The 27466-nt window shown below is 40.7% G+C and overlaps 1 protein-coding gene across 3 annotated transcripts in view; it reads left to right on the top strand.

Annotated features, from left to right (window-relative positions):
* EEFSEC (eukaryotic elongation factor, selenocysteine-tRNA specific) overlaps positions 1-24973 on the top strand; it is a 153722-nt gene extending 128749 nt beyond the window's left edge. For 2 of the 3 annotated variants that reach the window (XM_079964555.1, XM_079964558.1), the window contains one exon: positions 24096-24973. In XM_079964555.1, the coding sequence (XP_079820681.1) occupies positions 24096-24280 (185 nt within the window). In that variant the 3' untranslated portion in view covers positions 24281-24973. Of the gene's footprint in view, positions 1-22249; positions 22309-24095 lie in introns of those variants that run through there. The other variant, XM_079964556.1, reaches the window with a different exon arrangement.
* Positions 24974-27466: the final 2493 nt, after the last annotated feature.

Here is a 27466-nt window from a genome sequence, read left to right as displayed (position 1 = left end):
TCTGCATTTGGCCAAAGGGAAAACCTCAATAATACTGTATTTCATCACAATTTTCCAACAAGAGTTGTCCTTGAAGAAGAAGGAATTCCAAAAAATATTTATAACCACACAAAAACATTTTGAGAGCACTTTGAAACCTTTCCCCTCTTTTGGTTTCATGCTTCATGTGTCTCCCCCCTATTGCACCCCACCCCCCACTACTAGTCAGTGTAGATGAATCAGTGGTCTGCCCTGGCACAAGAAGAAGAAGAAGAAGAAGAAGAAGAAGAAGAAGAAGAAGAAGAAGAAGAGGAGGAGGAGTTTGGATTTGATATCCCGCCTTTCACTCCCCTTCAGGAGTCTCAAAGCGGCTAACATTCTCCTTTCCCTTCCTCCCTAACAAAAAACACTCTTCAAAGAAGTGTGACTAGCCCAAGGTCACCCAGCAGCTGCATGTGGAGGAGCGGAGACTCGAACCCGGTTCCCCAGATTACAAGACTACCGCTCTTAACCACTACACCACACTGGCTCTCAACAACATGCCTTCCTACACAGTCTCATAAATTATTGTTAAATATTATTGCTATACAATATACTTTCAGTTCTGGGGGACTTGTGCATTGGCGGGGCTTAGTGAAGTGTACCTGTAATGTGCTTTCACACAGAACTAACCCAAGAATAAAAATTCAGGGCGATACTTGTACTGTATATTTGATAAATCAAAAGAATATGAAAGTATTTGTTTGGGGCTGAATAAAATTAAACGCTATTCCACACAGTTGGGGAGTGTGTATGAGCATTCCAACCACGTGGGTGTGTTCAGTGATACAGGTTTTCCCCACCCAGTCAAAACCCTGAGATGAGGAAGGATCCTAACTGGGTGGGAAAGGCCTTTGCAATTTGCCCTACCTATGTGGTTGCCCAATTCACACACAGTTGGGGAACATACCACTATAGTAACCTAATTGTAGTTTGGTCTCTTTTATCCAATCCTGCCATACTACTTGGATTCCAGCCGATACTTGTTCTGTTGAAATCCAAGTAGTTAGCTGCCCAATGCTAAGACTTAGTTTTCCAGTTATAATGCTTTGGGAACAAACATGCTGAGTCCTGTGCTAGTGCAGCATGGCAGCAAACATATAAATCTAGCGTTGCAGGCAGATATGTTACTGTAAAGGTTTAATATTGAAGACCAAACGGTCTTAAATCTAAGCACTCAGGCTAAAATGATCTGTAGAGTAAGAGTTTTAAGTCAGAATAGAATGAGTAAGCAGATTTACTCTTGGGTTTGACATGTCTGCTATTCCCAGTCAGAATGTACTTGAGTGATAAGCAGCTGCATCAAAAGGTCCAAATACTCTGTGCTTCAACACCTTGATGTAGAGACATCTATAGCTGAACTGTTGTCAGTTTCTATAACAGTGTCATGAACTATTGGAAGCAGCCTGTAGGTTTTTCCTACTGCAAATATATGTTGACTACCTTGGTACCTTAACTAACCACTACCTCTCTCTGTGCATACTTAAACATAGGAATGTTATAATTGAGTTGAATAAAGTGGCTGCTAAGGGCAAAATCTCTATCAGTTATCTGCTTTCCTATCTTTTTAAAAATACATTTTCTTTCACAAGAAGGTAGAGAAATGGGACCAGATTTGTGGGTAGCAAATTTCCCCTTTTTCCGATGGATTAGCAACAGCTCTCAGAATTACTTCATAGATTTCCGGAGCAGAGGAGGCTACAGCTGATCAGTTATTCTTTCAACTTGTATGTATGAACAGAGGAACAACAAACCTAGAGAGAAGAGGGAAGGGAGATAAAATTAAAGTGCAGATATAATTCTCCCTCTTCTAAGAAATGTTTTTGATTGATTTGGGAAGTAGAAAAAAAAATATGGGCTGTCAAGTGAATAACAGTTGCTATGTGAATGCAAAATAATTAGTTTGGTTTAAATGAAGATTCAAATCAGATGCCTTCATTTCACCACTGCCTTCTCCCCTGGCATTCAAAGAAGAGTTCTGAAATACATGAATTAGCCCCTTCCTCCTTCCTCCTGCCCCTCATCCCCTAGTTTGGGTTGTCTAAAGACAAAATTATGATCACCTAAAGACATTCTATATAACCATTGGTTTAGGCTTGACTTGTACTTAATGACAGGAACTAATAGATTAGAGCTAGCGGACATGATATGGAAAGCTCCTTACCTTTTACAAACAATATGTTCATCCAATCCATCCTCCCCCTTCTTCCGAGCTGCCTGGGATTGGGCTGCCAGGTTTCAGAGTTTGACCCAAAGTTTCAAGCTCCATCTTCCTTTTCACAGTCTGAAGGTGAAGGAGTTAGATCTTGAAGTAAAGAGTTGAAAGAAAATGGCCAAACTCTTTTCTCACTGGGGCCATTCCCTTATTCTAAAATTAAAATCTCTCACTTTTTACCATGTCGGTTCCGTCCCATCCCTGTCCTCCCCCCTGTCCCCCGTCTTGCTATATATCTCCTTATATTTCCTTGTAGAATTGGTGCACCATGGTGGCTAAGAGATTGAATGACAAATCAAATGTTTCAGGTACAAGTTTTGCCCCTGCCATGAACTCACTAGAAGACAGAGCACTGTCAGTTTCATCTCCCCATTAGCAACATGGGGGTGATAATGTTGACCTACCTTACAGGGCTATTGTAAAGACTGCAACATGAAAATACTTCAGATTTAAATTCCTGGAGACTTCTTTATTTGGATTTATCCTCTTCTCTCAGAGGTTTCTGCTCCATAAATAAGTTGCCCCTCCCCAAAGAGCCTTGAGTGGCATACATGGATATTCCCACCAGGCCCAGTTTTGCTTGCATTCAGTGGTAGAAAATGTATTATGTGTCTTCACAGCAATCGCCTTTGGTCCCACCAATGCAAAGTTGGGGGACCTGTCACTCCCCAGATGTTGTTGGATTACAGTTTATATTGTTTCTGGCTGGGGCTGCATGGAACTGGAGCCCAACAACATCTGGAGGACTACAGGTTCCCCAGCTGTAGATAAATTGTAGAGTTGGAAAGAACCATGAGGGTCATCTAGTCCAGCCCCCTGCAATGCAGGGACCTTTAATTCAACGTTGGGCTTGAACGCACAGCCCTGAGATTAAGTCTCATGCTCCACCGACCGAGCTATGCCTCTGTAGCTCCCACCACCAGATTCTAATCTCCCATCCATTCTTCCTGCCTGCCTGCTACTTTGCTGCTACTTCACATTATTATTTCCATTATTTCCATTGTTTGCAACAACTAAAATAACACACACACAACCTATTTATCTCCTTTAAGCTACTGGCATTTTACCTAACCCTTCTGGCCCTAACAGCTGCTGAGTCTGTCCTGAGGAGGGTCATCTGTGCTTCCAGGTTTGTGTTTTATTCACCTTTAACTTCTTTGGAAAAAAAGCTGTTATCACTGAGCTGAGACATCACAGGACCTAGCAGTTAGCAGCCACCAGCAGCTGGAAGGATGGGATGAGAGCATTACACGAACATCTAAGACTCTCCGTCTCCACCATCCCGTAACTGACAGCATCAGCTTCTCTATGTTCTGCCAGGCTCCAACAGCCTGGAGTATTTGGTGAAACTTCTTTCATCATGTAGAAAAGATCGAGCTGTACATCTCTCTGTGGTTTTATTTAAAGGTTCAGCAATTGGCTTTAATTAAAAATGCATAGAAGGAATAAACTACCCAAGCAGGCAATGGCAAGAGCAACTTGAAATGCAAGGAAGAAAATGAATGGAATTAGACAGTGGGCTACAAACACCCCCACCTCCACCAAATATATGCACATGCGGTATCTTGTAATGAATTTCCATCACAAGCCAATATTGGCTGAAAAACAGGGCATAAATATAATTAATCTATTGTTGTGGGGTAGTGAAAATATAAAGTTGCCTTGTTAGAAAATAATTAAAAAATCTTGTTTGATCAGCCGACAGCCTATCCAATCCAGCATTCCCTCCCTAGTATAGTTCAGCTAGATTGCTTTTAGGATATTCTCAAGCAGGGTTTGATAGGGATTCAACTCCAAACCATTGTTTGATGCTATGTTCAGTAGCAAACATGAGCCTCATGCCCATGTGCTTTCTTCTCCACCTTTGTTCTCTTCCTAGTTTATGAGAAACCATAGCTTGCTGTTTCATCCTAACTGGGCTTGCCGATCGGAAGGTTGGCAGTTCGAATCCCCATGACGAGGTGAGCTCCCATTGGTCTGTCCCAGCTCCTGTCAACCTAGCACTTGGAAAGCACGCCACTGCGAGTAGATAAATAGGTACTACTGTGGCGGTACCTACCTAACAGAATTTCCATGCGCTCTGATTTCCGTCATGGTGTCCCATTGTGCCAGAAGCAGTTTCATCATGCTGGCCATATGACCTGGAAAGCTATCTCTGGACAAACATTCGCTCCCCCAGCCTGAAAGTGAGATGAGTGCCGCAACCCCATAGTCGCCTTTGACTGGACTTAACCGTCCAGGGGTCCTTTACCTTTTACCTTTGGGCAAACCACAGTTTGCCTTCATACCTGAACATCAAGACCTTCTTTGATTCTGATTTGTGACTGAATTACGCTTTGCTCAAATCGCAGTTGGCAGAATTCTGATGCAACAGCAAATTAGCAAACAGCAAATTTAACTGGGAAAGCCTTGCTAGGAAAAGGATGGGACTCCTTTCCCCCTACTGGTGCATTGTGGTTTCTCCTTCACAACATCGCTCCAACATAGGGAGGAAAGAGGTTGGGAATGTTGCAGTGTCTGGTACTTGGATCTAGGACAATTGTCAAAAATTGAACATACCAATTAAGGCTTAAGTGCCTGCTCTATGCAAATGGTTTCCCAAGAGCTGCATTTTGTGAAGAAAAGCAGCTTCTGATTATTTTGAACAGAGAAGCAACGGGCTGTAGGTGTGCTTCACCCTCTCCTGTCTGGTTTTCCACTCCAGATCCCCCCTTATCCCCCCCCCCGGCAGCTGGCAGGTATCAAAGTCTATGTAAGAGGTATGTTGTTGTTGTTGTTTATAGGTAAAGGTAAAGGTACCCCTAACCATTAGGTCCAGTCGTGTCCGACTCTGGGGTTGCGGCGCTCATCTCGCTTTATTGGCCGAGGGAGCCGGCGTACAGCTTCCGGGTCATGTGGCCAGCATGACTAAGCCGCTTCTGGCAAACCAGAGCAGCGCACAGAAACGCCGTTTACCTTCCCGCCGGAGCAGTACCTATTTATCTACTTGCACTTTGATGTGCTTTGGAACTGCTGGGTTGGCAGGAGGTTGTTGTTTATACAGATCCCTAAATAGAGGGAAAGCAGTGAAGGAGGGGTGGGGATTTGGGGTGGGAAAGGTTTAAGCAGCTTACACAATCCTGCTGCTTCTCTGCTCAAAATTACTTCCTCCTGAAACTTTCAGTGTTTCTTTACACTTGCTGGCATGTAGCTTAGTTTGCCCCTCACTTGGACACACACACACACACACACACACACACACACACACACACACACTGTGCATGGTCTATCACTTTGGAAAAAGGACATAAACAATCTGATACCTTTTTATACTATTAGAATGGAAGGGGGGAATGAATGTATCTTTAAGGATTCCAGCAATTAAAAGCACGCTGTTGGGTTTGGCTCAACCTACAAGATATAAATAGGGCACTATGTTATGGAAACTTCAGAAGTTTTAAAAGTCCATTTTAGGAATAGAAACAAGGCGCAATAGGACTTATTGTGAGGGGTACACTAGCAAATTGTCAGGCTGCTTCAGCGTGCAACAAAAGATTCCTGATCTCTTTATAGTAGAAAGTTATAGGGAAGGAATTCATAGGATATTTAGACTGAAAACTTTGTAGTGTTTAATGTGTTCTTGTGGCATACTTCATTCATCCTTTCCCAATACCTTATTTGTCATGTAATAATTAGTTTAAACTTTCATCTACTTCTGTGGATCAAGACATTTTCATGTAACTTCAGGATTTTTTATTTTTTTTGTGTGTGTGTGTGTGTGTGTGTGTGTGTGTGCTTGTGTGTGTTTTCAATCTTTCTTCAAAATACTGGTTGTGTTTTTTATATAACAAAAAAGCACCCATGAATATATTATAATTTCAATTTTCATGGTGTGTGAAAGATTTCTGCACTAGGTCTTTATTGTTTTTGAAGAATTCCTCACCCTAGTTAAGAAGCTTAATATAAATTAAAGAAGGTATTAAGGAACATTAAGACATCAAAATGTGGAGCGTTCTTTTCCTTTCGATTGCTCCAAATGCAAACAAGTTGAATAAAATGCAATCAAAGGGCCTGTTTGGAGAACATTGAGTGGCTTTATAGCTGTGTTGTGGAGAACCTCTGGTAAGAGCACAATTCAAATAAAAAGGCCTTTCTTTCCTCTTCCTAATTCTCTTTGTTGTGGTGACAACAGAGTACAAGTCTGATAAAAATTTAATCACCTTATCTTTTTAAAGCAAATTGCATATTTGTTTACACACAATATACATAACATATAAAAAGAAAAGGCTGCTATCCAGCCTTCTCCTCCCCCCTTCTCCTAATTGCATTAAAGGCCCTTGCCTAGAAGTGTAAAAAAATAATAATAATATAAAAATTAAATGTTCTTTATTCCGGAGTCCCATTGTTCAGGATTGCTTTAAAACGGCAGCCCAGGGGAAGATGAATATCGCCCAACTTAAACCCTGAACCAGCTCCAAGCAGCAGATGCCTCCAGATAAGTCTGCAGAGTTGGGCCAGCTTAACCGGCTTCTGCGGCGCCTACTCTGCATCAAGAGTTTCAAGCAAGGTGGTAGGATTACCAGCCCACAAATTTAGCCCTTTGATTGGGAGTTGCTTTGTAACAAATTGGCTTTTGATCCTGTGTCAGATCTGCCAGCCTGAATCTCACCCCCTCAAAAAAACACACACACTGGTGTTGTAAGAGCTTTTGTACTGTTTCCCTCCCCTCTGTCTTTTTATTACACTTCCCTGATGACAGTTTAGCCCTTTGCACTGTTAAATTGGTCTCACCTTAATGGAGAACAGAGGAACACCTTGCTGTAAGTCTCTATGGTGTTGGGGTCAACTTTGAAGGCAATGCTGACAAGCAACTGCTGCTGTATAACTGGGATGTGCTTGGAAGGGACGAGAGTATTCATAGATATTATCCAATTCCCCACCCCCCATTAGATAGAGACAGTTGTGCGCTTGTTTCATTTTATGTTACTCCAGCTAATAGCTGTGTGCAACTACTATGTGTTGGGGCTCAACAACAAGGCAAAATGGGGTGATTCTACTTTTCTGTACACTGTGTTTTTCTCTGTTTCTCTCTAGGACCATAGGCTTCATAAGAAGTGAGGCTATGTAAATCCTGCCTACAGAGCTCTGGATAGGTTTTTGTTTTTTGTTATGGCAGAGCAGTGGAAAATTTGTTTTTTTAAGTAAAAGCTTAATTTAATTCTTTCTTTTTTTAAAAGAGTCTACTCCTCTGCTTGGAAAAAGCACTCCACAGTTAGTATTAAGCGCAGCTTCACCTTATAATGTCTATTGGAAAATGTCCCTCACAACACCAGAAAAGACTCCTGTGAACCTGCTGTTTTAAAAAATGTACAAACTAATATGGATTCTGGAGCTTTAGTTGGTCTATTTCAGATATTGCCCTAATACAGATCAGGGAGGAAAGTGTATCCCTTTTGCTTCTTCATAAAAGCCCCTGGACTTATTTGTCTGTAATTTAAGAGTCTTGATTCACCCTGGAGTAGTCCCTGTGCCTACAGATTTAATCTGTTTCTGCCAAATGGGGGAAAGTTATAGTCATAGTTAGATTCTCAATAAAAGTGAATGGGGAGCACAGAACTTCACTTCATACAAAACAGCTCGGAACCCAAATTACATATCAAAGTGGACAGAGTGCAGAGTGAGTCAGAAACAGATCAGATTTTTTTTTAAAAAAAACCACACAGTTACAAGCATTGGCCATTGCTTGCTTAGAATATATAGCACCATATCGATCACCATCATGCTACCTACTAAACATCTAAATCAGTTAACAAGTCCCACCCCTTTAAATATTGGCCAGGATTCAACTAAGTTGCTGTGTGCATGGAACGAGGTCTGCTTGCACAATGAGATTCTCTCCCACACCCCCTAAATCTGTTCTGGAACATTGGGGGACCTCCAAAACAGGTAAAAGGGCTTAGGGAGAGATTGGAGTATACCTTGTTCCCTTTGTGTATGCCCCACTTAGTGCTATGTTTAATTCCACACATTCTTCTTCTTTGGCGATCACTCGTTGCTGAGTATGATTGTCTTCCATAAATACGGTTTTAACAATGAGTTCGCAAGTGACTGTGGAGGCCAATTCTGGATCCACACGTCCTTCCACAGTGGGGACATTGGTTTCCGGGTGGGAGTTGATCACGGTGTGGATTTGCCAAGCATGCTTTCCTCCTAGCACGTTTCTCCCTTGTGTCCTGAGTTTGAGTGTCTTCAAAGCCCATTACACCTTTGGTAAAGGCTGTTCTCCAACTGGAGTGCTCGCAGGCCAGTGTTTCCCAGTTGTCAGTGTTTATAATACATTTTTTTAGATTTGCACTGAGACAGTCTTTAAAGCTCTTTTGTTGACCCCCAGCATTACGCTTTCCATTTTTAAGTTCGGAATAGAGTAGTTGCTTTGGAAGACGATCATCAGGCATCCGCACAACATGACCAGTCCAACGAAGTTGATGTTGAAGAGTCATTGCTTCAACACTGTTGATCTTTGCTTCTTCCGGTACACTGATACTAGTTTGCCTGTCTTCCCAAGTGATGTGTAAAAATTTTCAGAGACACCGTTGATTATCCCTTTCCACACTGTAGAGTGCAAATATTGGCCAATTGTCACCACTGGCAATAGAAAGTGTTCACTGGAACTTTCACTTCCCATTTGTCTCATAGTGCTTTCCGAGAATGAATTTTCATACATTAGTAAGGGATTCCTGTAGGCAATTTTGTATTTGCCCCCCAAAGTTGTTTTTTTTTTATATGTGTAAAAGAACTGTAGATTCACTGTATAAAAGACAAATAATATAGCTTTGAGGTCCCATCATTGTTTCACTATCAACATTTTTCTTGCTAATCTATCTTTTTTGACAAAAATATGTCAAAGACAGAGGTGATAGTTGATCTTAAATAAAAGAAAGAAATAAAGCCAACCCAAGGTCACCCTTGCTTTTAACTGCAGCCCTCCGATCAGCAAGCAGGCACTGAAGAGTGGCAACAAATGCACGCCATCCCTGAGATAATGAAAACTAATTATGTCTGATAAAGCCTAACCTCTTTAAAAACTTTCCATTGTTGTTCCCCAACAGGATTACATGGAGCACTTGGGATGCGTCCTAATGTTTCAGCTAACAGTGAACTAGAGACCCTGATTTATCTAGTGCTGGACTCTTAATGAACAGGAATACTGTGAGCCACAGATCCCATGTTGTTCTGTTCTTTGCAGATACTTGCAATACCACCTGTTCTACGTGCTTAGCTTCTTCTAACCCACCAAGGTCTGTGCTCTGAAGACTTTTTAATGCCAAGGACAGGCAAGCAGCTAATGCAAGGTCATTGGGGCCTATGCAAGCCAGCTCTGTTGTTTTGTCTTCCCATCTTTCCTAGGATTGATAAGCTCTTCTCCTAATAAGCTGGATATCAGCCACACCGGGGGTTTTTTTGAGCTCAGCCAGTAGGTAGCATCTGGGCTCAATAGCTTTGCAAGTTAAACACTTTATATTAGTTGCATACTTGAGATTTGATAATTGCACGGTATGGTTCAAAATCATTGTTTTGACATACATTATTTTATTTCATCTATTCCATTGAATGGTGATGTTCTATATTTTAAGAAACTGGATCATCTTTCCCCTGCATGCTTTACTTTTTTAAACTGGGTACAGGTGAAGAAGTGCATGCTTCAGCACTTTTTACAGGTGTGGGCAATTGCTTTAGATTCTTTTATCTATTACATCTATTAATGTTTGATGTCTCACTGTATTTTTATATTATGTTGGAAGCTGCTCAGCGTGTCTGAGGCATATTAGTACATGGAGTATATTATTACTATTACTATTATTATTATTATTATTATTATTATTATTATTATTATTTACAGTGTGCCCAAATAATTGTGAAACTAAGCAGAATTACAGTGGTATTTTTCCAAAATATTTTCTAACTCTATAGGCCTATGTTGTGCCTTTTAGTTTAGTCCCAGTTTATATACCCAGGAAACTCAAAAGGTATGCTGTTTCCTATACTAGCTGCAGAGAAGAAGTTATGTATTCAAATGAAAGCTTCCCAATGGCTAAAGAATCCCCTCTTCACTTAGAAAATTAGCATGTCATATATATATATATATATATATATATATATATATATATATATATATATCCTTTCCCCTGTTTTGAGACTTTGGACAGAGAAAGAGGTGGTATGCCAAGCAGGAGTCTTCTTATTGTTTGTAAACTTTTTAACATTCTCCCCTCTGTCTTTTGCCTTTGTAAACCTTGAAATCTAAGCTCTGTTAATGTGCAGTATATGAAAGTAAGGGATTGAACCAAAGTTGCCACCTTTAATTGAAGAAGATAATAATAGTATACCATCTACAGCTGAGGCTGTTGAAAACTACTCTTCCCAAAGACTTCCACTTCTGTTATGGGAACTTCTGAACTGACCTCTCTGAACTGTTTAGTGTTGTAATTATTTAAACATAGTAGCTGCCTTTCAATTACACAGGAAAATTAGATGGCAATTGAAATTGTGTCAAGGGTGCCTGGGGACTTGTTACAGTACAAATTATCCTAAACTGTTTAGCAAAGCCTTGTTCCCACTGTAAGGGTTTAGGGGAAAGAAGGGCCCTTCTTTGAAAGTCTGGCTCTGCACATGAAAGTGACGCCAGCAATTGGAAGCAATTTGTGGAATTGTTTGATTACATTAATTATGGCACCAGCAAACAGTGCTTGGGAAACAGTTGTGTTTTCTTGCATTCTTTCTTGATTGCTAGCACTGAAAGCCAAGATACAAATGTGCCTTTAAGGACTGCTGGAGAGTTCTATTGTGTAGAATTGGCACTGTGCATGAAAGAGTTGTATCCCTTCTTGATGTGAGGATTTTCCAAACACAGCTTTGGCCAGAATTTACCTAAGCTGTTCCCCTGCTCTCAGACAGCTTCTGTCTTTTTCATCAAGAAAGAGAACTCTTTCTGTAATAACCAGAAGCACAGAAAAAATTCTGTTCTAGCAGTGCAGTTGAAGCAAGAATTTGTACAAGAGGATTTTGCATCCTTAAAGCCACCACAAATATAAACAGCTGTGCTTTGCGTCCTAGTGAAATGCTTCAAGGGGGGAAATTGTGTGTGTTTCTAGTGCACCACGAATCTAGGAGTTGGTGGGCAACTAAATATTTTCATTACTTTATTTTCATCACCTCCCCCCTCCTTTCCACAGCATTAGAGATGCTGCTGAAGTTCTCCTGAACCAGGCTCAGAAGAACTTTGGGGGCTCCTTAAAATCTGCCTCAAAGGAGAGGCAAGCTTTACAAATCCCTAAATTCTCCAATTCATATTGAAATCTGAGCAGGAGAAGAATAACTGGCTTCTTTGTCTGACAAACGCTTTGCATAGCCAGGCAAAAGATCTTTGCCAGCTAGGGATCATCCAGCCTAGCTTCAGAGACTCCCTGCAGAGAGGGAGAATCAGGTATAGGAAATTCTATACGACACTCGGAAGTAACTCCTACTGTGTTTATAGAAATTACTTCAATATAGATGCCCATAGGATGGCAACTTTAGTTACTGGAAAGCATAAGGATACTAAATAGTAATAAATATCCACTATCCCGGTAAAGAACGGCAACTCTATCCACAACAAAAAGAATGTATTAATCTTTCACTTCCCTCTCCCCTCCCTTGCAGCCCCAAATCACCTGTTCCCAAAAACACTTCAGGGAGCTTCACCTGAGACAGGACAAAACTGAAGTGGAAGGTGTAGTGCAACTCTGACCTCAGCCCCACTTTAAGACTTCCCAGTGTCTCTTACATCCCATCATGTTCAGGTGGAGAAGCCAAGATCCCAGTACACAAGCTGAGGAAGGACTGCTGCCTAATACCCCATCTCCCAATTGTCCCAAGGTGTTAAGCAGCTTTGTTTGAAGTGAGTGGCGGTCCTGCAATTGGTTGGGCTGCCCTAACCCTAGGTGACAGATATGTGAGTGGTAGCATGCAGTGGGAGAGAAAAATAGATCAGGACAGCCCTTTCCACTGGGCAACCCACCGTGCAGGGGTGCACTAGAGCGAAGTGGTGCAGTCCAACACCATAGGTTTTGTTGATATGGCTTCTACCACAATAATGGAAGCCTTCTTGGTAGGGGTGCCCGCCCTGTGGAACACCCTCCCATTAGATGTCAAGGAAATAAACAACTATCTGACTTTTAGAAGACATCTAAAGGCAGCCCTGTTTAGGGAAGTTTTTAATGTTTGATGTTGTCGCTTTTTTATTATTAATATTCTGTTGGGAACTGCCCAGAGTAGCTGGGGAAACCCAGCCAGGTGCGTAGGGTATAAATTTAAAAAATATTGTTGTTGTTGTTATTGTTGTTGTTGTTGTTACAGAGGCAAATAATTATTGGGGTTGTACTCAGCTAACTTGAATACAAAGTAGAATTATCAAAATTCATGGACCTACTTTAGTCATGGCCATTATTGCCAACTGGTGAACTCTGAGCAAGTATTAGTTGAATGCAACCCTTGGTTTCTCTTCCAGCAGCCCTTTGCACCTTGAGTGATATTCTTATATGCTACCATTTTCAAATGTTGCTTTCATAAACTCACCCAAAAGTCGTATACTTTTTTTACTTCTCGTTGTTTTTGTTGTCGGCATACACTGTCATATTTGCCAAAGCCAGATGATTCCTTTGGTTCAATTACTGCCCGTTCAGCATTCCATTTGTCAGGTTGTTTATAATGTGATAATCCTGTTGAATGTTGAGCTACTGGAATGAGAGCTGGTATGCATAATCGGGGCACAATTCTGTATTTCAAGTTTAAATGATATTTGGAATAAAGTCAATGTGCACATTCAGGATAGCATGTTGCAGTTCAAGAATGAGCCCCAACCTGACCGTCTCCCGCACCACACCTGTTCAAAAGGGGCCAAGAAGGATGTGAAAAGCAGCCTAGCTGATTCATCAGAAATAATGTTGGTGGGCACTTTCTGCACAACATGCTGTGTTTCAAGAATGAAGCAAAGTTCAGCTGGTGCGCTTGTTTTCAAAGTGCCAGGCAAGGTGTAGAAGACAATTCAATATTATATTGTCCTTGAACGATCAAAATGAAAGTAAATGTACCCTTGATGCCGAATTTCAACTATAAATCTCAGTTCAACCACTATGCCCTGTTTAAAACTCTGCTCTACTAATTTTACATATATCTAGTCAGGAACTGTGCTTTTCTCAATGAGAAACTTATTTTGAGCAAGATCTTCCCACCCCACCGGTCACCTGGTGGTTGGCAAACCCCCACCTCACCGTTACCCCCACCCTTCATGGGTGCATCCCTTGAACACAAGCAGAGTGAGGACAGTACTTATTGCCCTCCTTTTAGGGAGAAATCCTGGGAGAAATGGCGGTGATTTGCCAGAGTAAGACCTGATAGTGCTGGTTTCAAGGAACGCCCACCCCCCCGCACACACTTTGAACCAAAAGTTCTCGTATGAGAATTTCCCCTCAGTCTAGCAACTGCTGTGTATAAATGCCCCAAATTCAGTTCTTGGGATAGTCTTATATGTATAATAACAACTTCTTATTTGTGATTTATCTCCATAACTAAAATGTTTTGAATACTCTGGAAAAAGAGGACATGAATCTGAGGTAAAAAGATATCAAGTCATTAGAAGTAGGTTTCATGTGAATAGCAGGGTCCAGATACATCGTTTGTATACATAGAGCAGTAATTCACACACACACACACACACACACACACACACACACACACAGAATTTCTCAGGCTGGGAATGATAGTAGCAGCTCCCATTTTTATCCGTATTCATAATCTTAACAAGAAGGCAGATGGAAAAAAATCACTCTCCTCTGCTCAGGAGAAGCTCAGGCTAAATCCTGATTCTGAGAGAGCAACGCCTTTCTTAGAATGAGTTTGAAAATTTTTCAGGGAAGATAAAAATATTGCATTATATGCTTGGACCTTCCTCATTCATGGATGGGCAGGGGTATAAAAACTGAGTTGGGTTTAGAGATTGTGAAATATGACATCTGAATTGAGCCTATTTGAATCAGAATAGAATATCAATTGAAATTTTCAGTTCTTCAGAATATTTGCAGCATTCAAATGAGGTCCGTATGCAGCGTTGTAAATGTTGGTGCTAAAACTGGCTGAGGCTTCTAAACATCTAAGGTGATGCTGAGTTATTTGTGTTGCTATGTTCAGATAGCAGTACTACATGATTCTCCTTTCCCTCTTGTTGCAATTACAGGTAGGAGTTTTCAGCCACTTGACTACACTTTCCCCATCTGACCCCTTTCTGGGGTGTAGGAGGAAACTTCCCACCTAAGGTTGCAAGGATTCCAGTTCTCAATTTAATCAGCTCCTATAGGGCTGACTTACTCGTTCCTGACTGGACAGAGGGTTAAGGTTGTTAGGGTTCATTTTAAGGAAATCCTGTAACTGTGGGAAATGGCTGTGAATAATCCATTGTAAATGAGGACTCTTTCTAACCCTTCTTTTTGGATTTGTTCAGTTTTCTCTCTCCCTTAGGGAGAGGGAGAGGGAGAAAGAGGCATGAAAGTCTTTTTTCTCCCATTTGAAAGCAGTGCCTTTGCCTCAAATAATTATTACTTCCAGTATCAAAATTGTTTTATTAATGAGTTTTATGCTCCTCAGTCAGTTTCCTGTCACATATGAATGCAGATGGGAAGCAAGAGGCTGCTGTTGGCAGAGTTCTTCCAGCCAGAGTGTACAAAGGAAGTTAATTGGGCATCCCACTTACAATAGTGAGGGATGGCAACATTCCTCGCCAACCTCCAATAAGTAACATGAGTCTGAATTCCAGAAAGGAGTCAGATAATGCCTTGTGTAGATGCTGGCAGCAAATCAAGAACAGGCTTTAGAGTTTCCTGACACTGGTGAGCATGTCTAAACTAGAGAGAGCAATGGGCACATTACGGCGACAATAGCCCCAATGCAAAGTGGTGCTAAGCAGTTAGCGTAAAGAGGGCTCTGCTGTTCAGCCGATTACCATGGTGTGATATGAAGGCCTAAGTCCTGTCTCTGCAAGACTGCAGGGTCTGTGTAGGGATTATGATAAGCCTGTTTCTCTTACTGCCATTGATATAACTAAGGGCAGGGAGACAGGGCTGCCTGAATAGGCATCATGTCAATTGTATGTTGCACAGCCCCTAGCACAGTGTTGATGGTGTTAAATATTACTGCTGTTGTGAAGTAGCCCTCAGAAACAATAGAATGGCTTCCAGCTGCAGGGATATACATATAACTAAATATTGTGGTGTGCCTGTGTGCATTAGCCACACATTGGTCTGATTCAGGTATAACAGTCAACCATGGTTTCCCACTGTATGAGTGACCCACATGCTCCTCTTCCCTTCCTCTTTCACGCACCAGAGAAGCCTGAAAACACCCACTTCTGGTTTTAAACCAGCCATAGTTCCTGTGCTGTCCAAACTAAGGGAAATGTGGTTTGTTTAAATTACTATAAGTGAGAACAAGCCAGGATCTGAAACCACAGTTTGAAGTTGGCTTGCTCTCATCAAATGTAATTTTGACGGACTACTATTCCCTGAGTTTGAATATTACCAGGATTAGTTGTGCCTGAACAAGGACTTGATAGATTAGTTTAGATGCTGCTGTCCACATCATCCATTTTGTACTAACTTTCCAAACTAGGTATGAAGGAAGCATGGCTAATGATCAGTTTAATAATCTGAATATAAAGTTGTAGAATCTCCTCTTGTGGATATTTTCAAGTTGAGCAGGCAAGTAATAGTTGAGACTTACCCTAAGACAGGTTATTTTAAGAGAAAGGGAGCGCAAACTGTCTTTGGACTGGTTCTGTGATTCCTTGATGAACCAGAAGTGCTGGACCTAGTGCTTTTTTGTGTATGATTGCCATTGTGCATAGGGCTTTCAAGAGAGGCCTTTAAAACATGACGTTTCCACTGGTATTACATGGGTGTCAGTTCCCTCCCTTTGAATTTTTGTGTACTGGGTATGCACCTTGTATCTCTTCATGCTGTAGGTGTCTACAATCCAGTACACACTGTATGCTGATGCTGAAATATTTGTGATACACCAGCGCTAACAGTGTTCATTGAGTTTTTCAACCTATTTGCTTGGAGATCATTTGACATAAAAGGGGCTCTTGAAATGGGGCTCTTGATGGGTAGTTTGAATCTGTGTTTGAGTGCAACTGTCATCACATTCGAAACTGGCACTTTTCATTTTCTGATACTTAATACGGTCAGTGCACAGACTTCTCTTTGTGGGTTTGGAGCTCAGCTGTATAAATTTATCCTCTCTCTCTCTCTCTCTCTCTCTCTCTCTCTGCAAAAGCTCAGTCCTTACATATATTATGGCACCTGTTCACAATATTCTGATTAGCTAGTTGCTTGGCTGTTATCCCCTTCTCAACCTAGGCAGGCACAGAAAAGATATTGGATTGTCTTACTTCTCCTCCCAGTAAGTAGAGGTCAACTTTCTACAATTTTTCCACAAACTCAGCATTTTTTGTTTGTTCAACCTTTAAAAGGGGAGGGGCAATCCTTTCCTTTAAAAGCTTGGCTGATATAAAGCACCAAGTGGGACAGGAAAGAGAGGTGAAAGATAGGACTTCATAAGGAGTCATGGTCAGTTTAGGAAACATGTATGGCATCCCAGGAAGCTGTAGGGAAACCAGTGTTAGGATGGAAGGAGAGAGGTTGTCTTAGGAAATTGATAAACTGAAGCTGGAAAACATGGTTAAAACACTGCAGATATTGATGAGTGGAAATCAGATATTAATGAACAGCCTTTCTATCCAATGAATGGGAGGGAGTTACTCATTTCAGGGTGGATATTCTAACTCCTTCCTCCTCCCTCCCCATCCCTCATTCCCCAGCCAACAATGGGTTGATTCAGATGGAAACTGTCTTCACCAGGCCTGCACAATTTGTGACCTGCCAGGCTGAGCACAGCTAATCAGCCATGTCTTGCAGCTTGCCAGAGACTCATTAAACCTCCAGTTTCTGCTGCCTGTCTAGAATCCCTGAAACAGAGGTGTTGTCGAGCACTTGACAAGTCATCATAATACATACCTTGTATGTTGCACTTGTCTTGGAGGGGAATGGATCACAAGTTGGGCAGTCCTGCCTTTTTTTAGCACAGCTGAGCGATTGGGACTGGGGTCGCAATGTAATGCACTCCCTCTTCTCTCCAGAATGAATTACCCCTCTGCCACCTTAATTCATTTAATGCATATCCTGGTTTCAAATCTTGGTGAAGGTTCACTATGGGTCCTCAGATATGATTAAAAGTGATGAGAGATGTTGCAAGGGAGGGAGTATATCCTGAGAATATTTTCAACCTCTTGAATGATGGGTAAAAAGAGGACCAGTATTTTATCTGAATTGTCTCAATTGCCTGGTTGGCATGGCATAACAAGCCAAACTATGGCTTGCTGGATCCACGCAAACATGGGAGCTCCTGGATAGGAGTTTGCAGCCACTTTGCTGCTCCCTAATAATTTTTGTTCTGAAGTAAGCCAAGGTTTGGCTTAATGTGTTGTGTGATTCAGGCCCCTGAAGCTTAATCAGGATGGAAGTGGAAAAAAGTTTTTTTATGTATAAAGTGAAGTAATGAGAGATATAATGAATGCTGTCTGCAGAAAGAGAACCAAATGGTGCTTAGTCTCCAAATAAAAATTACATCCTAATGGGTGGAACAGAATAAATGTTAACCTACATATGGGAGCCACTGACCTCTGATTATACCCTTTCAGGGTTTGCTCAGTGAATGGAAATAACAGTTTGCCAGTTCTTTATGACAGCAGAAAAGTGGGGTTCAACTTCTCCCCCTTTTCAGCATTGTCTAGTTAATTCATGAATACAGAACATTACCATGAGAAGGTTTGGAGGTAATAAAACTGTTTTGCCTAGGCAAAGCATATATATGACCCTTGTAGGCAGATTCTGAATTAGGGACAAAACGACCCCGTCCAGTAAAGCATCAAGGGAATTTAGAGGCCCAGTTTTAGTAGCCCTTGGGTTCTTCTGGCTAGTCCTGATTAGGGAGATACAAAATATCAAGCGCTAGATGATGGAAGAGAAGAATTATTAAAAACAACCTCTGCCATTTTTTTGCAGTTGATTCCCTGAAGAAATAAAAGCCTATGTTTTGTTGTGTGTAATTTGAATACCAAATTACTCTGGTTGCATATGTTTATATTCAGTTGCACACTCGTGCTGAAGATGAAAATTTGCATTGCAATTATAAAAATCTGGGCTACAATTTATTTTCAGAAAAGAGTTAAAGGAACCAAAGCTGTATGTTAGGAAAGTGTTGTGCAACTTGAACAGCAGTGATGAAACTTCTCCCCCTGTATCATGAATAGCCAACTTGGTGCCCTTCATATGGTACAGACTATGGCTCCCATCGGTCCTGACCACTGGCTGAAGCTGATGGTAGTTGAAGTCCAGCAGTATCTGTGGGGCCCCACTTTGGCATTGCCTGCCCTAGCTTAGAATTCCTCCAGCACCACAGGGTTTCTATTTCACATTTAAAGCTGCAAAGATAACACCTTAATATGCTGTGAAATAGATACTAACCAGGATCCTAGGAGCAGGGTGACTCCTTCCTCCCACCTTCAGAGCAAAAATGGCATTTGCCACAAAGGAGCCGGCCATGTTTGCCTCTCTTTTTTCAACATGGCAGGAAGCAAGAGGAGCATTACAAATTGTGAGTGATGTGCTGTAGAGGACATAAGAATTACTCCTAGAAAGGAGCACACAAGAACGTGATGCAGGAGTTGTGTGTCTGCTGTTACAACCTGCAGCTCAGAGCTGTGATGTGGTTTCATGTTGGTGCAAAGCTTAGGCACCACCACCTTGAGGGAAAGCAGTGAAGCAGAAGCAAGCAGAAGCTACTCAAGTGTGGTGATAGGTTAAGAGCTATGGTGTTTATATTGCTAACGCTGTACAGGTTAGTCTGCTGTATAATAATATATATGCCAATAGAACCGAAATAACCTTATGCATTTTGAGGCAAAATGAGTGGGGAAGAATTTGCTAAGCTTCCTGCTATCTACCATGCCCATTAATAATATTAGTATATGTAGGTATTTCCGAGCAATGTGGGCTAGTTGCCTGGTAGAACTTTGCAGCTAAATTCTCTTTCTTTCTTTCTTTTTTTCTTTCTTTCTCACATGGACCTTTTCAATTTAAGCCATTAGCAAGTTGGCAAAATAAAGTAATTGTCCAAGAGAGGAAGGGAGAGAAATCTATTAACATTTGCTACAAATCCAAGTAGTACAGGCAGCACTTAATTAATGGAACAGATTTCTCACTATGTATTCAAGCTTACATAGTCATTGTTCAGAAGAGATTAGACCCTTAATGTAAGTAAGTTAAACTAGACCTCAATCTAAAAATATCCGTCATTTCAGCTATTAAGGGGCTGATGTCTTCTTCGGTGAAGGATATATTTTCCTTCATTTCCTTGGTCTTGTAAAATGTAAAGTATGCATTGTGTGTAATGTGAGAAATCCAGCAAGGTAGATGAAACCTAGATTGTACCTCCCCGCCTGTCTGCTTGAGCTTTCCCTCTTTGTGCTGCTCAGTGTCACAGAGCCTCTTCAGCCCATAGACCTCCTGGCACCAGAGTGGGGGGAGGGGAAACTACCACATGCCATTTGTCAGGGTATGATGCCAGCAGCCACCTAATCTGTTTGCAGAATAAGGGTCATGGAATCTGATTAAGTAATTTAGATACCTAGCAGTAATACCTGAGTGGCTTTTGGCTGGAAGCCTGTGATTTCACTGGCTCTCGCGAGCTACCCTATTTCTTCTACCTCCCCTGCTTTAAAATGCCTTGGAGATAATTGCCTACCTGAATAGGTGTGGAAGCTTACTATGGAGTGCTCTTTCCCCACATACCCCCACCATCACCACACCACATACCCTGTTTCTCCATAATATGGTGTGGAGCACATTTGTGAAGCTTACTTTACTAGACTGTAAGGCGTGAAGGCTGCTCCCTGCAAGGCCCTTTTCACCTGGCCCAGGGGGCGGGGCCCACACTCACCTAGCCCTACTGAAAAGGCTCCTCATGAGGCCGGAGGAACATTGCCTGGCTATTGTTTCCTTGATTTAATAGGCTGTACACCGTTTTGAAGTTTTTATTAAAAATATAAAGTGATATAGAAATTTAAAAAATAAATAGACATCTTCTTTCCGCCTTGTGCACTTCTGCTCTGCTCACTCTTCCTCATGTAAAACAAAGTTGACTGGATGTTTAGATTTTTATCCCTCCTGTCCTGCATCTGTTGCATAGGGAGGAATTCAATGTTAAGCTCTTTTTATTGTTCTGTCAGCGCAAGCATTTCTCCTGACCCTCCAGAGCAGAAATAGGGGAGATGGAGGAGAAGGGTGGGGGGAGCCCTGTTGCACTGGTGAGAGCTCTTGCACTGTCTTCCACTAGCATGCAGAATCAAGGCCATAGACTCCGACTCTACTTTAATGTCTGATTCACATAGCCTGGGGCTTTGGTGCCTTAAGGCCTGTCTTGAGCACATGAGCTTATTGGAGTCAACAGGTTTTGTTGCCTCTGCTATTTTTGCAGCTTAAAATCGCCATTCCATGCCTCTAGGACTACTTTCCAGCAGGGATTAAAGACTGGTTTGCATGCCACATTAAACCATAATTTAAAACAAACAAACTATGGTTTAGCACACAGCTGAAAAATGTCCATTCTGTTTCTACAGAATGGAAGCCAAAGTCCAGTTTATTGGGATATTTGAGCCCAAGCTGATGGTTTGTTCATCTCCAATTAGACAAATCATAAGCACATGTTTGGATATGGTGACAAGCAAGACCCTGGCTTGTTTCTCAACAGAGCTGGGGAGGAGTGGAAGAAGAACTTGCTGTAAGATTTTTATTTTTAAGTTGATTAAAGTCTTCTGTGGTGGTCTAAGTTTGATTAGTGAGTTTTTTTTATGTTGTTGGTTTAACTGTGTCTGTTTCATTGCTATAATTTATTTTGAGTTCCTGGCAGAGCAGTATATAAATATTTTTCAAAGTATTGCACAACATAGGGCAGCTCCAGACATTTCACATCATAAGCTATTGTTCAGTATGCATCAGTTTTACATCAGTATTTCTACTTAATGTAGATGGCACACCTCTGTGGATATACACTTTAAATAACTACAGGGACGGATTTGAGAACTCTGACTCAGAGTTCCCCGACAAGTAAACACAGGTATGAGGGGGATGCCTATAAATACTTAAAGTTTTGGCACATAGAAGCCCCTCCTGAGAAAGCTCTTTTTAAATGAATAGGCGACATTCAAGAACACATCATACCTTTTCTTTACAAACTAGGAACTATGAAGTATTTATTCTTCTAATTTCAAATAAATTCACTGTTAGGTAACACAATTCCACAGTGAGGACTAGCTTCTTTTTCCTGATTTTTCTTTCTCTTCCAAACAGACAACTGCTTAAATTATTAGTCACCATTGGAAAGCCGTTTTTAATCATCCAGATTAAGAGGTCAAGCTCCTGGTATGCATAGTCACACAGACCATTGAACAAGGGATTGGGGCAGGAATCAAATTTAGTTTGTGAGTTATACTAGGTTCACTTGGTTAATGGTTGCTTCCAAAAACTGTGTTTTATAAGCCATGAATAGTAGTCAAGTTTTACTCAGAGTAGACTCATTGAAATGAATGAACATGACTAAATTAGGTTCGCTGATTTCAGTGGGTGGGATTCACCTAACCAGTTCCATTAGCAGGATCCATTTCAAAGGACTTCTGCTTTCTCAACGGGACTTCCTCCACTTTCCTCAATGTGGGATCATTGGAAATATCTCCCACTTATACCTAAAAATGTAACATGTGAAGAAGTTCACATAAATCATGCTTCCTAGCTGACTTGAAATACTGTAATTTTGGAAAACAATTTTTTAAAAGAGGTACTTTTCCAGACCATGCTTGCTATCTTACAGTTCCACACATTATACTGATTGTAGGCTCAACAAGAAGGCACTGGCAATCACAGCTCTCTAGTGAATGAATCCATATGATATGTGATTAGCACATTTAAACTTAAGTTTTAGATATTGTTGTTCATCCTGTTTCTCCTCAAAGGAGCTTGAGACAGCATTCAGGTGAATACATTTTTTAAAAAAGCAATGCTGAGTAGCCCTCCAATCATGTTTCCACGTAACTTAACAACTGCTTCAGGATTTATAAATTAATACTAACAGGTGGGAAATTGTGTTCACATGACTATGTTTCAGTCAGGTAATCCACGAGGCAGCTTTCTGCCATGCCATGCCTGGGGAAAAATGGCCATAAGTACTGAAAAGAGAAAAGTTAATGGACTTCTAGCCTTACTACTGTTGCTTCTGCCTTCCTTTAGGCCGCTGCAGCATGCTGCACCTGCCACATGGTGGATATATCTGCCTGACAAGTATGAAAGAAAGAAACAAAAAATATTTCCGGTGCTGAATCGCCACAATCAGCTGTGAATGGCCATTTAGTTTGTCTGCAGTGGAACAGATCACCTGTGCTTGTAGACGTCCTGTCTCCAGTAAATCATAAGCATCTCAATCTTTTTGTCGAGCCACGATATGAGAATCTGTCTCTGAATTTCAGTATGAGGGGAGAGAAGCTGATTAAGTGTTTGAGATAAGGTTATGTGACACTGCAGGTTAGAAATACCTGAGCTGAAATTGGCTCATTGCCCAAGAACTACGTTTTCGGAATATTCAGCTGGGTGGCACTGAATATGCTTGTAAGGAGAGTTCTCTTATCCCACTTCAAGAAATAAAAGACCTCAGACTCAAGGGCAGGCCCTGGACACCACTTATTCTCTCTTGCTCTAATGCTTTGATTACAATGAGACTACCTGTATATCTCTTTAAAAGTCTCCAATGTGACAAGTTAAAATAAAGACTTCAGAAGGGCAGGTATTTGTGTTCCTACTCATAATATCTGAACACTTACTCACCAGCAAAGTGTTTAAACTTACAAAATACATTCTTCCCTTTAAAATGAGAGTATAAAAAATGACTAGCATAATAATTCATATTGTGCTTCTGGAAAAACTCTGGATTATGTAGTGATACACTTTGGCATATACAGAATCACAGTTATAAATTCACCCTCTCATGTGTGGTTATGGGCAAATGGTGGCAACTGTATTTTCTTGCTGAATTATAACTCGTATACCAATTTTGACCGTGTACCCATTTCCTGCAGTAGTCTAAAATGGAAGCAGGCAATTGTATTAGTTTTCTTTCTTTCACTTTTCATCAAATGTATTAAAATATGGAACTGTTTGTCTTTAAGATATTAGGAGATCTAATGCTGCCACTTCAAACTGCTCCCTTGATGGAGTAATCTCTCACCAAAGACATTTGTACACTTGGAAAACTAGTGTTTTAGATAGAAGGCTAGGCTTTGTCACTGACATCCCAGACTTGTTTATTTGTTTGTATTTGGAAACAGGAGTTTTGTTTTATCACATTCCCAACACAGATTTTCCACCTCATCTGCTGTTTGTGAGTTTTAGGCCTTCAGATGGTGAAGACAGTGATTCTGAAAGAGGCTAGAGTGTATAAATGGACCTTTATGTGTAACATTGCTGACCTGTTTTGAGGAGATTTATTTATTTATTCTGTTAGTCAATGAAGATCTGAAATGAGGTGATAGAATTGCCAATTCTCCCAGATTTACTGGACTGCTGTTCCTACTTTGGAATCCTGCGGGGATGATCTCACGTTCAAACTACTTTGAGATTGACATTAATAATTTTGAAATGTTTGCCCAGAGGTTTTTCCTTTTTTAAATACGTGTCTTTATTCTTTTCAGATGGGGTGAGGCCAGAAACAAAGGCACTTCTGACTGCCACCTCTAAGAAGAAGCCCAAGGCAGGGAAGGGAGATACAGGAAAAGAGGATGAAAGCAGCAAGGTTGACTCAGTCCAGCCTGTTCATATCACTCTTCTCTTTAAAAGATACGTCTTTGATGCACAGAAGAAAATGATTCAGTCTTGAGAAACATTTGAGGTGTCCTTTAAAGGCAGAACACCAAAAGGCATTTCCCATGGATTCTAGACCATTCTTATTGGCCTTACAGATGCTTTAGATATTTCTGGCTTTGCTGTTCCAATCTGCTGTGCTGCAGGTAGATGGCACCTGTTGAAACTATTAATTCACAGCTAATGCAAATACTTCTGTATCATTTGTATTTTATATATTAATTTGAACTTTCTGATGCTTTGTGATTGTCTGTAGATTGAACCCATAAGTTAAATTTCACCACCCTGACTTGATGGAAAGGCAAAGTGTAAACACTGTGCATGCTGAAACTAAATTGGATGTTTAAATTCTTTTATGTTTAATAATCCAAATGCGCTGTTTGTAAGGCAGGGATTATTTTGTAAATGAGGTTTGTATCTTGAGTACCATTTATAACTGGCTTCAGTGTCAGAACATCCTCAGGGATGTACATAATTTCATGGTATACGTTGTTAACCTTTTCTGTTTAATGCTTTGGTATAATACTTATACACAAGCTTTCTGAATCTGCTGGTTAATGTTTTCCTAGGAAAGCTGAGAAAATAAGCAACTCTGAGCTACTCTTAAGAAGTTTTGCTGAATGTGAATGCTGCTCATCATCTCCAAAAGCAACTTAATTGTGATTACCAAAGTGTCAAATTGTGAGAATAAATATTTTAAGTGGCTTGAGGTGAGCAGTTGTTTTATTTAAATATAAAGAGAATAAATTGTACTTTTGAGGTTTTTAACTCAGTCATTTGGTTCCGCATCCTCCTCTTTTTTCCTAAGTATTTAGACAGAATCTTGAGCATAGGACACAAAACCTGCATTTTGTGTGACCTCTATGCAGTGTTTTTTTTCCTAAAAAAATGTTTAGGGGTACTCTCATTTTGACTCAAGAAAAATAAATACAGTAAATGGACAAAAGTCCAAAGATTCACAAAATGTTTAGGGGTATGCATACCCCTGCGTCCACCCAGGAAAAAAAAGCACTGCCTCTATGTATGTTGGCAACAGGGGAGGGATAGGTCATCCTGACAGTGATGTGGAGAGTGAATAGAAACATACTGAAATTTCAGTCACAAATTGGGATTGCCAGTTCAGTGTAGTGTCAGTGCTGTAAGAAAATTCTGTAAATTTGTTAGGCCAAATTTGTTCCAAGCCAATCTGTTCTGTTGTTGTTTGTTTGTTTGTTTATTTATTATAGTTGCTGTTGTTTGTTATAAATTCAGAGCCAATTTTGCTTTGAATGAAGTATGTGCGTAACCAATTCCAAGTGATATGTGACAAGTCTTGTGAAAGTCAGTTGTCACTCTATGTTAAGATTTTTGGGAGTGAGCGTTTAAAGGGACTGCACATTTAGCACTAGCACTGGAACACCTCTCATCCGTTGTCAATATTTCTTTATCATTCTATTGTTTATATTCATTGATTGTATCGCTATGGGAAAAGAAAAGCCAATAGAATATTAAATGGGGGGGGCAATTTAAAAAAGAGTTAGTACTGGAACAAAATAATGGTCTGCAGGCAGACAACATTTCTTTGGTAGATTCTTTTGGGAGATGTTAGTGAACCATATGTGGAGTACGGAAGCAGAGAAAGAAAGAAAAGAGGGGGGAAGCACCCACTGCTTCTCAGAAAATTAATTATTTTTCTGTTGTTGTTTAATATAGCTCTTTAAATGTGTTGTGTGACATTTTACAAAATACGAGAGGACCCAGCCCCTGTCCTGGCAAGTTTACATTCTGAAATTCAACTCAGGGAGATAATGGAGGGAGGTAAGAAAGAATATTTCAGTTATATATGCTTAGGCTTAGTACAACGTAATGATTTGTGTCAAAATCTGCTGGCTTAATATTGCCATTGCTTGCCATTTTATTATTTCTAATCACCACAGTGCTGATTATAAGCATTCTGACCTTAATAATCAATAGAACTTGTTTGGCAGTAAATACATTTACAACGCCTGAAACAATTATGTTTCTGAAAAATTAGGACAGTGGGTTTTCGCTACTGACTTTTAGATCCTTTCCAAAAGGAAACAATTGTTTTGTCATATTCTGGTGTATTTTTGGCAGTAGTGATGAACTCTAAAAGAAAAAAAAAAGCTAATAAACATTGAGGACATTTCCTACTAAATAGCCTTGCAACATGGCACATTTGGTGTCTAACCTAGTTTGGTCAGTGCTCCTTTAAATCAAAACTGAGTAAAGTGCTGTGTGGAGTGATCTTGAGCGATTTCTGCTGAGTGAGTGAGTCCCAGCCAAAGCTTTAGCACATCCCTTAGGATTATGGGGTATGCTTTCAGCATAATCCGTGAGGAATTAGGCAGGCGAATTCAGTTATTACTTAGTATGACTTGTGCTACCAGACCCACTGAGGGGAAAAAAATTATCTTTGTAGAGGAAAAATTACACTTTCTCTTCTTGTCAGAGTCCTTCATAGCATACTTGCTATATGCTGCTGTGGATGGTCTTGGTATAGTAACACAGATGTGTGCTGTTCTTATGCACAGTTATAGTACCATCTCAACCCTCTGGATCCATGGTGGTTGTGGTTTTTTTTCTTTTTATGTTTTGATGACATGGTCTTCATTAATAATAACAGTAGCTAGTATTTATATTGCACTTTTCTTGCATATCTCAACAATTGCAAAATTGTTACTTTTTCTGCATCTTACAGATATAAAGGGCTGGGACAATAATGGCTTGCTTGAAGCTACCCAGGGAGCTTACAATTTGGGACTAGGATCAGCCAGACCCAGGTTCAAATTTCCACACAGCCATGAAGCCCAAAGGGTAATCTGAAGCCAGCCCCCATCTCTCAGTCTAACTGACCTCACTGTTGAACTGAGGATAAAGTGGGTGAGCAAAGAATTTTATGCATCAACCTTTTGGGGAGAGACAAGTAAAATTTCTAACACATAAATGGATGAGCCGAATTTGAACCCTTGACACCCAGCTTACGCTCATTGTCAGTGCCCTGCATCAGTTCTCTGTGTAATACCTCTAGTGGTCCCTGGTGTTTCATCAAAGCAAACCTTCCCACAACATTGTCTTATGCGAAACAGGGTCCTGGCAGATGAAACACCAAGGAAACAGCCCATTAAGATTAGGATGTGTGTGTTCTGATTTGTTCCCCAATTTCACCATCCAATCATTCTCTTTCCCTTCTTTTATCTCC

This window comes from Podarcis cretensis, assembly GCF_951804945.1.
Source record: "Podarcis cretensis genome assembly, chromosome: 2".
NCBI classification, from domain to species: domain Eukaryota; kingdom Metazoa; phylum Chordata; class Lepidosauria; order Squamata; family Lacertidae; genus Podarcis; species Podarcis cretensis.
The sequence above is the reverse complement of the archived record's forward strand: the minus strand, read 5'-3'. Positions and strand labels throughout refer to the sequence as shown.